This window comes from Trifolium pratense, linkage group LG3, assembly GCF_020283565.1.
Source record: "Trifolium pratense cultivar HEN17-A07 linkage group LG3, ARS_RC_1.1, whole genome shotgun sequence".
In the NCBI taxonomy this organism is placed as follows: Eukaryota; Viridiplantae; Streptophyta; class Magnoliopsida; order Fabales; family Fabaceae; genus Trifolium; species Trifolium pratense.
In genome coordinates this window covers 24,938,960-24,949,467 of record NC_060061.1, presented here as the reverse complement: position 1 = coordinate 24,949,467, position 10,508 = coordinate 24,938,960, and the positions used below count along the sequence as shown (strand labels likewise).

General features: G+C 33.7%; 2 protein-coding genes across 3 annotated transcripts; one reads left to right on the top strand and one right to left on the bottom strand.

The window, feature by feature from the left end:
* The first annotated feature begins 540 nt into the window (after positions 1-540).
* Positions 541-5,388, top strand: LOC123913701. Of its 2 annotated transcripts, none has more exons than XM_045964520.1 (5): positions 541-1,048; positions 3,803-4,099; positions 4,337-4,555; positions 4,662-4,790; positions 5,075-5,388. In XM_045964520.1, the coding sequence occupies exons 1-5, from the start codon at positions 803-805 to the stop codon at positions 5,291-5,293; spliced, it is 1,110 nt and encodes a 369-aa protein (XP_045820476.1). In that variant the 5' UTR covers positions 541-802; the 3' UTR covers positions 5,294-5,388. The 2 variants fall into 2 exon arrangements, with proteins under 2 accessions (XP_045820476.1, XP_045820477.1); XM_045964521.1 differs by lacking the exon at positions 541-1,048 and adding an exon at positions 2,932-3,264.
* Positions 5,389-5,460: 72 nt separating this feature from the next.
* Positions 5,461-10,029, bottom strand: LOC123913700 (G-type lectin S-receptor-like serine/threonine-protein kinase At4g27290). Its single transcript, XM_045964519.1, has 8 exons — positions 9,295-10,029; positions 7,425-8,231; positions 7,225-7,341; positions 6,992-7,137; positions 6,694-6,904; positions 6,355-6,592; positions 6,099-6,249; positions 5,461-6,011 (listed from the first exon to the last, which is right to left on the bottom strand). The coding sequence occupies exons 1-8, from the start codon at positions 9,746-9,748 to the stop codon at positions 5,718-5,720; spliced, it is 2,418 nt and encodes an 805-aa protein (XP_045820475.1). The 5' UTR covers positions 9,749-10,029; the 3' UTR covers positions 5,461-5,717.
* Positions 10,030-10,508: the final 479 nt, after the last annotated feature.

Genomic DNA, 10,508 nt, shown 5'->3' with positions numbered 1-10,508 from the left:
CCTGAGCATCTCTCCCATTTCTCCTCATTATAGTAGAGAAAAGAAAAGTTGCGGGATCCATCATTATTCTTTCTCTCTTCTCAAGTTCTCCTCAAACCAATCAAGAGAGTTTGTCATTCTCTCTTCTCTTTCTCTCTTCTCTAACTCTCTCTGTTGTTAATGATCAATTTATGTTGATTTAATGTTACTGGTGATATTTTTATGTTCAAGATGTATCAATGTTATGTCTATCAAGAAAATAAACATAGAACAATGAAGCGTACAAATTCCTAATGAAAATGTGAGAAAACAAATAAAGTGTGAATTATTTAATATTTAAAATTAATAATATATTAATTTTGTTATATTTTCTTTAATTTTTTTTTTTTTGCATTTCCGAGCCTACCCCACACCCACCCTCGCCGTATATTTTCTTTAATTATTATTAAAACACTTAAATTTTTAAATTTAAAATAAAATTATTAATTTCAGACAGATAAATCAAAATCCTTTGTTTTTAAAGAATGTAAAAATACATTTTTATTGAATATTCGTGTAGACATGAATAAATTAATTAACATTCTCGAAACGAAGTAGTAAATTGAAAGTGAAGTGAATACTCTAAATAAGTAAGTAGTAGAGTAGTTGAGAGTTTGCGACAGAGACAAAGACAGGTAGAGATAGAAATATCATCAAAGATCACACACTTTGTTTGTTTAACAGGTCGGTGTGAGAGTCACGAGAAGCAAGCACGAAGAAGAAAAAGGGAAAGTAAGTTCACAAGAGTCACACACACATACACAAAAACACAAGAGTGAAAGGAATGGAGAAGAGTGGTTCATGTTCTTCGAAGACAGTTGAAGTTCTAGATGGTTCTAATATTATGGAGTTAGTTGGAAACAAAGATGTATTCAACAATTATGTGAACCATAAGTTTCAAGAGTTAGATAAAGATAAAGATGGTAAACTATCTGTAAAAGAACTTCAACCTGCTGTTTCTGATATTGGTGCTGCTCTTGGTTTACCTTCTAAAGGCACTAATCCTGATTCTGATCACATCTATTCTCAGGTATATGTATCTATCTACTCTTCTAATTTCGTGCTTAATTAATAATGGTGCATCTATAATTAACTGCTTGCTTAAAATCTTATAACAATGTGGTGTGGCCTTGAATTTGATTTCTTGATCAAGGTTATATAATATTAATTAAGAATAATTAGCATAAATAATATTTGTGTTTGCAATAAACTTATAATCTTCATGTTTTTATTATGAAATATAATTTTTTATCTTTCTATGAAAGAAGATATTCTATTTTTAAATTTTTTTTTGGGTTATTATGATACGGAAGTTTTCACTATCGTTTAATAGCGCACCAACCGATGTAAGAGATAAATATTAACCCTCGACTAAAGATACTTTACTATTTGGACCAACAAGGAATAATAAATTAAAGAAACCTAAACTCATTTACCATGGTTATCTCTGTTTAGTGTCAAACCGACCGACTTACTAAGAAGATAAGGTTGTGAATTATCTTTTGACTTTTCTAACTTTGCTTTAATTATGGTAGTATTCCAATTAATAGTATAATACTCCTATCATGTGATTGTGTAGGGTGAAATAAAATACTAGTACAGTAGATAAATATTCTTCGTTGTGATCGATGTCATTACCTTCATCATATTTGTTCCGGTTCCAATGTCTCTTGTTTTTGTTACTCTTATTTATTTAGAAAAATGTCTCTTTGTGGTTTAGATTTGTTTTGGCGTGGGAAAGAACTAGTAGCAACTAGCAAGTAGCAAAATCTCTTTGGAGAAGTTACTATGTTATGGCACAAAATATCGACCTTGATAGCTAATACAAGGCTATTGAAAATCGAGACTAATAGTAGTTTTTAAACAATATCCACATTTCTCACCCTTAGGAGATATCCTTTACAAAGAAGAAACTTAAAGCTCTCGTATAAGGCTTAGAGCAGACAATAGCGGTCGAACCTATGTCACGCTTGAGGGTTATCAAACCTTTAGCCCTTTAGTCTCGGCTAGAACTATTTTTTAGATTTATTCTAAAACTAATGTATTTACTCTACAATGTAGACTAGATACATTAGTTTTCTAATGAATTTAAAAAGTTGTTTGTTTCTTATATTAAGGACCGGAGGGAATAAAACTAAGAGTAATTTATAAACAATATTCGCGCTTCTCAATTCAACCATGTGTCTTTCCGTTAAAAAAAGAAAAAAAAACTCAACCATGTGTCTTTCATAAATGATAAAACCGTAAAAGTTTACACAAGACCTAAAACGAATACCTTAAAAACACAGTGATGTGAACTTCAGGTAACAATAAAATGATCATAACTCTGTGGCAACCCGGTCCTAGAAGTATCCTGACTTATCTTCTATGTATGATAATTATAATTAACGATTAGGTCCTATTTGTGCATATTTTATTATAAATAAATTGGTCGGTGCTGTTTGGACTCCACTTTTTAGAGGCAAAGTTGCATTTGATTTGGTTTCCGCTACTTAACTTTTTGTTGGTATTTCCTTATCTCCATATACAAGGAAGAATCTCAAAGAAACTTTTTTTTCTTATTGGTATTTTGACTTCTTACCAAGTTCTAATATTATAATAGTGATTATTTTTTCTGTTTAATAATCTGTATATTACAAAACTAATAATTATTAAGCACCGACTCACTTAGATCGGTCTAGTGTTGAGTTGAGACTCTGTAATGTGCTCCTCTATAGATCACGTGTTTGATTTTTTATGGTGTCAATTTTAGTAGGTTAGTTCATACAAGCCTCTGTAAGTGGACGGTGAGATTGATCCTTTAAATTAGTCAGTCCTAACCAGATACCAAGTTTTTAAAAAAATAAATAATAATAATTAGGTACTCAGTACTCAGACAATGTTATGCGAGTAGAAAGTTTTAAGTTAGACTTTAGAGTACATAATAAAGTCAACCTGCTATTATTATTCAACCATAATTTATATGGTCCTTGTCGCTGGCTGCATTCCTAAGGATGTGTTTCTTGCGGGGACAATCAAATTAAAGGAGTTTTTTTGTATGTGGTATTCTTGTGAAAATCTAAATGCTTACCTACCTATGTACCAAATATAAATGAGCAATAAGGTACCTTATTCACCTGATAAAAATATAGCAGTGGATGCTAAATTTGTTTTGGAAAAAATTTAGATTAGGGGACATATCTCATACACACCAAAATCACAAGAGATGTGAGCGGAAGGTCCAATCGTCCGTGCTAACTCTAATTGGTATTCTAAAACAACTTGATGTACTCTTTAGATCAATAAGATTCTTTCTATATTTTATTTTTTTTTGTTTTCACCGTCAGTATCCCGTCCACTAGACCGTCTAATCTGGTTTGGCGGTCAATTCTGACATTAAGTGGTTTCAGCCACCTTCCAATCACAATTGGGGAAGATCGAACTGTGATACTCTCTACTAAGCTCAGTGTCAATCTATCACTTTTCTTTATATTATATAAGTCAATCGCCTTAGCAAAAATGAAATATTTTATTTTCATATAAACAAAGTTGTAAATGACTTATGGTACAGAACAAATGGAGTATTCAATAAACAATGTCAATACATGAATCTATCAATATATATATATATATATGTGAAAGCAAAGCACACACATTAAGTCAAACAAAATGAAAGACATACACACTTATATGTTGTATTTTTTTATAATATTTTGTTTATTCTTTACTGCTGAAAAGAATTTGTCTGTCTTTGATTATCCATTATATTAGAACCAAAATGATAACTGATTTGTTAACTTCACAGGTGTTGAATGAATTCACACATGGAAAGCAAGAAAAAGTGAGCAAGACTGAGTTCAAAGAGGTTCTCTCAGACATTCTATTGGGCATGGCTGCTGGACTCAAACGAGACCCGATTGTCATACTTCGCATTGATGGCGAAGATCTTTTCGAGTTTCTTAATGGTTCAACTTATGAACCAGAAATCGTATCTATATTCTCTCAAATTGAATCACCTCATAAATCATTTCACGACTATATAATTCAAGCTCTCAGCAAACTCAATGTTGACCAAGGGATTCCACCTACATCTGATTCTTGGGTAGCTAATTCATACCAACATAAAAGTTTCCAATTATCGACGAAAATTAGAAATAAATCAAATGAAAGTGGTCTCCAATAATTCAGTGTGTCCTAAGCCGATGCTCGTTTAGAGATCAATTTCAAATTTCATTTTATCCCGTTTCTAATTTTTCCGTCACTAATTCAATTTTTTCTAATTTATGAATGTTATTAACATAACTTTCTGAACACCGTGGCTTGATCATTATCTGTGTAGGTTGTTAGCAACATTGTGGAACCAGCACTGGTTTCTGAACATGGGTATGATTTGGATAAACCTGTTTCGCAAGAGATCTTTTTGGAGGAATTCAAGAAAGTGGCATTGAGTGTCGCTAATCGTCTTAAGGAGCAACCTGTTATAGTCGCTCATAGCGAAAGTACCTTTGATGGAAGCGGTGTTAAGAGACTATTATCCAACAAGTTTGAATTAGACAAGGTCGGTCTATTTTCTTTCGGGATATGGATATTTCTCGAAATATGTTTATTGTTATTAGCTTATCGATATATAGTTCACCGATTAATTGATCTATGATGGGATGCAGATATTGAACTCGGCTATAGAGACTTTACCTAAAGATCGAAATGGAAAAATGTCAAAGGATTACCTAAGAGTGGCGCTTGACGTGGTGGCTCCATCTGCTGCTTTACCTCCATTTGGAGCAATTGAAGAGGTGTGTTGTCTCTTCTCTCATCAGTTTTTGTTTTTTGTTTTTAATCCTCCGGTTCTCCATCAGGGGAAGGGACCTGATAATCCAGAGTTCAGCCGCGAGGTAAGTAAAGTTTGGCTAAGAATTGTTCCCGTAAGGAATCAAACTCGGATTCTCCTAAACGATTTGTCCTAGGGTGGGCTCATTAACCATTTGAGCTTAATGTCTTGGTTCCTTCTCTCATCATTTTGTTGCTTCATATGTCACTGAGACTGAAATTGAATTGAAAATTCATATTTATATTACAGATGGATAAGGTTATTGGTGAAGTGTTTAAGATGGTGAGTGCAGATGATGCAAAGTTGGTGAAAGAAGATGAGTTCAAGAAAATACTAACTGAAATATTGGGGAGTATCATGTTGCAGTTGGAAGGAAATCCCATATCAGTTTCTTCAAATTCTGTAGTGCATGAGCCTCTAGGCTCATCTTCTACACTTCTGCAGCCATCCCCTGCTGAAACAGCATAAGTCATAGCTGTGTAAAAAATCTAAGTATGTATATGAATGATGATGGATAAAATTAAGAACCATAATTATTATAATAAAACATTTATTTGTGTAAATTATATATTAAGTCCCCATTTACTTTGTGAATTTAAAATTGATTATTGTATTTAAGGCCCCGTTTACTTTGTGAAAACATTTTTTTTTATTTCATTTGATAAAGAAAAAGTATTCAATATTCATAGATATAGATGACTTATTTGAAGAAAATAAATATAAAATTAAAAGGTCAAATACAGTCCTTGCAAATTTCCAGTCTTTAATGTCATGTCCAAGTATCCAAATGGTAGACTTTGGACATACATGTACACAAGTATTTGAACACTACTCTACTCCTGTATGGAATTATTATAGTTCACTGCAATATTTGCATTCATCTTATTGATTTTCATCGAACACTTAAAGAGGTTATGGTCAATTCATAGTTTGAACTTATATCCTTCCTACTTGAGCTTGAATTTGCTTCAATAGATTCCCTCCTCTTAATAAAACCTGGCTCCAATGACATCTCACTCCCTAACATTAGAATCACATCAGCCATGGTAGGCCTATCCTCTGGGTATTGTTGCACACATAAAAGTGCAACGTGTATGCAACGTGATACTTCCGATACAATGCTTGAATCCTCTATGTTTGAGTCAATTATTTGTAAAGCTCTTTCATGTTTCCAGAATGTCCATGCCTAAATCATAAAAAAAGATAAAGTTATTATTAGCAGGTAAACTTTTAACATGGAAAATTAACATTTATACTAGTACGTAGTACTTACATAAGCAACAAGGTTAAGAGTTTGCTTTGCACGATAACGCACTCGGTTTTTCTTCCCACATATAATCTCTAATATCAAAACACCAAAGCTGAAAACATCAGATTTCACGGAAAATTGTCCGTCAATAGCATACTCTGGTGCCATGTACCCACTGCAATAAACCATTGAGAGAAAAATATAAAACACACATGTCATGTCATGTGTGTAAAAGTAAAATAAACTATGTATGGTTCTAGACAGTTAAACAAAAACTCACTATGTCCCAACAATTATATTTGTGTTTCCTTCAATTTGGTTTCCTCCAAAAGTTCTAGCCATTCCAAAATCTGATATTTTGGGATTCATAGTATCATCTAGTAAAACATTACTTGTTTTGAGATCTCTATGAATAATCCTCAATCGAGAATCTTGATGAAGATACATAAGCCCTCTGGCGATTCCACAAATTATGTGGAAGCGCTTTGGCCAATCTAGCAATTGACTTCTGGTATGATCTGCATATATAGTTCATATTTCATAACAACTCAGTCACTGTATCATAAAACACCAGTGAGTGAGTTTTAATATAAAATTGAATTGAGATTACATTACATACCAAAAATGAAGTAATCTAGGCTGCCATTAGACATGTATTCATAAACTAGCAATTTTTCATGTCTCTGAATGCAACAGCCAATAAGCTTTACAAGATTTCGGTGCTGAACATTTGCAATAAGTTTTACTTCATTTATGAATTCTCTCATCCCTTGTTTTGAGCTCTGTGAAAGTCTCTTGACAGCAATTTCTAGCCCACTTCCTAATTTTCCCTGGACAATCATAAGTTAGATTACTTAGATGATGTTCTTTATACTTACTACTTTTCTAGCTATTCTTACTTAGTAATATTGAATTACCAAATAGACAGCTCCAAAACCACCTTCTCCAATCTTGTTCTTCTCTGAGAAGTTATCGGTGGCAATAATAATTGTTGACAAATTTAGTAAGGGGAGATCCATATCGTTCTCGTGTCTTTCATAGTCACCTTCACTCTTTGACGTCCCTGTAAAATGGAAGGAATTTGTTTCAGAACTATGTAGCCAATGCCAATTTTTCAGTCAAATGTTAGAGAATGGAATAATAGTTTTACCAACAACGCTCCTCCTCCGGAATCTGTAGAAAAAATATATCGCAAGTAAAAGCATTCCCAAAGCCGCAAAAACAACAATTAGAACTTTTTTTCTCAAGTTCCTCCTGTGCTCATCGTCTAAATAAAACAATTATATATAGTTAAATTCCATATTCAAATACAAGGCTTAAAAAAATTGGTGAAATTAATGAAGTATTAACCTAATTCTGAAGCAGGCATCCTGATATATAGAACTTGGCCACCAAGTGGAATAAATTTGATATCAATTAAATCACCAAACCACATAACACAACCACTTCCTGCTCCACTTATATTTGTATTTGTATAAGCCATGCATGAACAAATTTTCAAGCATTTGGCTCTACATTGCTCTAGACCAATACTCTCGTCATGATCCACCGAAGTATTTTTAGTATCTGGAATTTTCAAGTTTGGTACTGAGACAAACCCTTCATTGATGCAGTTCAATTGGTGATTTCTGACACATCCATCAGACCAGTCCATTGAGTTCCATTTTTCAGGAAAATTAGGCTTGAACCCATTTAAACATTCACATATTGGTGAATTAGTACTGCTGCAATATCCATTGACTCCACATAGACTATAAAGGTCACAATAATCTCCTGGCATTCTTGAATAAAGCATCCATGATTCCTCGGCTTTTGACCATACATAGCGTGGACGTTGGTAACTTGTTTGGTTAAGTACCACTGTTGATATTAGAGAACTATCATTGAAGCTCCATGAGTAATAAACCTCTTCTTTGTTGTAGACAAACTTGTAGCTGAAAACAGGATTAGGCTTCATCTCTGGCATACCGCTAAAACGCAAGCCGTTCCATGGTCCAAGTCTGTGGTACTTTTTTTCTCCCTTCATCATATAGATATCAGGATACGGATTCAATACCACACACCAAGTAAAGTTTCCTGGTGTTGGATCATCATCACTCTTCCATGCTTTAAGACACTTACTCAAATTTCTTTTAAGGTCCCATCCCAACTTCATATCTGTTGGAATTTAGAATGATAACATTTTTATTATTTGGTAGACACAACACAATGTCATGATTGAAGAACTAGACCATAATACACCAGTCGGCAGCGGCTTAGAGGGTTTTAAATAGTGGTTATGGTCGCGGTCGCATCAAAGATTTCGCGATTTCGGTTGTTACGGCCGTTGCATTACGAAATACGGTCGTCGCGATGTGAATTAATCACAATATCGCACAAATGTTATTAAAATTATTTGTACTATAATATATGTATAACAACTTAAATGAGATAAATGTTAAGTTTTGAACTAGGAAAGAGTTAAAAAAGATAACACTTTATAATTTATGTTCATATTTGTACTAAAAATGTGTTTTTTATTCATTTCTATTAGAAAAAATAGATGTCTCTATCTATTAGCATTTTGTCGTGGCCATAATGTGTTTCGTTGGGGCTGTATCACTGTTTCGTCACGGCCATATCGGCGTTTCGGCGTGATTTTTTTTCACCATATAAAAACGTGAAAAATGGTAATGGTATACTTTTTGTCCGGCCTTTTTCGCGGTAACGGACCTTTATTTAAAGTTAACTCTACCACGCACATTGTGAATAACATGCCTGATTTTAATTTAAGTATCAGAGTTAGGCCTAACTCATCTTTACAAAACCGGCCTATTTTAACACGCTCCCTCACTCCCAGCACTATTGGGCTTGGTACGTGGATATAAACTGTGGGTGGCCCGATAGCGGAACCCTAATAACAGGTGGCCCAACGGATCTTGGAGAGGCTATGATAGCATCTTAGAATTGGGTGTTGGGCCTAACTCAACCCTACAAAACCTTTAAGGTGAGGATTGCCGTCACTTATAAACACACAGTCAGGTCATCTTACAACTGATGTGAGACTCCTTAACATTAAGTATTGATGATTGATTTTCAGAAAGTTCTAAAATAATCTATATGCCTTTTTTAAACAAAGAATTTCAACATTACAATACAAAAGATATTTATAGGCTCATCCTTTTATTACTCTAGCTAAATTATTACAGGCATTATAGAATAATCTAGAATTTTACAATACCTGCCAACAATGTATTAGATGGGTAGTCAAAGCTTTGCCACAGATAGGTTTTACTAACACTATCTTCTTTTATGACTAGATTACCATTATCCAAGAGTTGTGCCACCGGTTTCTGTGCTTTTGTGGAAGAATTTGTGAACCAAACAACATTGTTGTTGTGTGTAAGGACCAAACTGCCAGAACTATTTAGTTTCAAAACTGCAGAATAGTCATTGATTGGCTTGCCATCATTTGCAACCCAAACAACATTTTGAGTTGAAATATTCTTGAATCGAATACAGACGTAGCGTTTATTAGGATCTTTAATACTGAAGAAACCAAACTCAAACAATCCTTTTGATGAAACAATGATCTCTCCATCACTGAAGGATTGAGATTGAGTAATAATGGATGATGCTATGGAATTGGAAACTATAAGAGAGAGAATAAATAGAATACTAGGAATGAAATTCATTACAAAATGAATAATAGAGTTAGAGATTAAAGCATTCAAGTTGAAGAAAAGGAAAACTAATATCTCTTTATATATTATTTACAAGTCATGCATGAGATATGGAGTCAACTGTGGAACAAACATCATAAGATTGAACAAAGGAAATTTACTCATGATGTATAAGGCAAAGACTAATGTGTTATGTTCCCATTTGGTTGGAACTTGGAATAGTAAACACAAAGATTCTCTAAAGAATTTGCAACAGAATCTGAGTGGCTGAAAAATTATAAACTTGAATATTGAATTAATATTATGGTTGGTTCAAACTTTACAGTCACTGTCTATATATATGCAAAAGACAAAATTACAAGAGAATCATGACAAGTCAAGAAATGACAAACACCACTAAAACTCACACAACTGCCAAGTCTCGAATTTGAACCCTGATGATGTGTTCAGCCTAACAACATTGATTAAGTACATTTTCTTAATAGAGACTTAGAGAGAACAAGTATATATGTTCATATCATAATCTTAGAATTTGGTCTAACTCATCCTTACAAAATCGGCTTGTAAGGTGAGGATTGACCTCACTTTATAAACACATATTCAGGTCATCTCGCAACCGATGTGAGACTTCTTAGCACACCCCCTCGCGCCAAGCGCTATGGGCTTGAGGCGCAGATATGAAAGGTGGATGGCCCGATCAGAACTTGATAGCAGGCGGCCCAGCCAATCATGAAGAGACTCTGATACCATCTTACAATTGAGTATTAGGCCT

What these genes read in the sequence shown, in the direction of transcription:
- LOC123913701 (XM_045964520.1), top strand. Translation starts at nt 803, where the DNA reads ATGGAGAAGAGTGGTTCATGTTCTTCGAAGACAGTTGAAGTTCTAGAT. An exon ending in CACCTACATCTGATTCTTGG is followed by an intron (nt 4,100 to 4,336) that starts GTAGCTAATTCA and finishes TTATCTGTGTAG; the next exon opens with GTTGTTAGCAACATTGTGGA. An exon ending in CATTTGGAGCAATTGAAGAG is followed by an intron (nt 4,791 to 5,074) that starts GTGTGTTGTCTC and finishes TTTATATTACAG; the next exon opens with ATGGATAAGGTTATTGGTGA.
- LOC123913700 (XM_045964519.1), bottom strand. Translation starts at nt 9,748, where the DNA reads ATGAATTTCATTCCTAGTATTCTATTTATTCTCTCTCTTATAGTTTCC. An exon ending in GTTTTGGAGCTGTCTATTTG is followed by an intron (nt 6,905 to 6,991) that starts GTAATTCAATAT and finishes ATGATTGTCCAG; the next exon opens with GGAAAATTAGGAAGTGGGCT. An exon ending in CCTAGATTACTTCATTTTTG is followed by an intron (nt 6,593 to 6,693) that starts GTATGTAATGTA and finishes CTATATATGCAG; the next exon opens with ATCATACCAGAAGTCAATTG.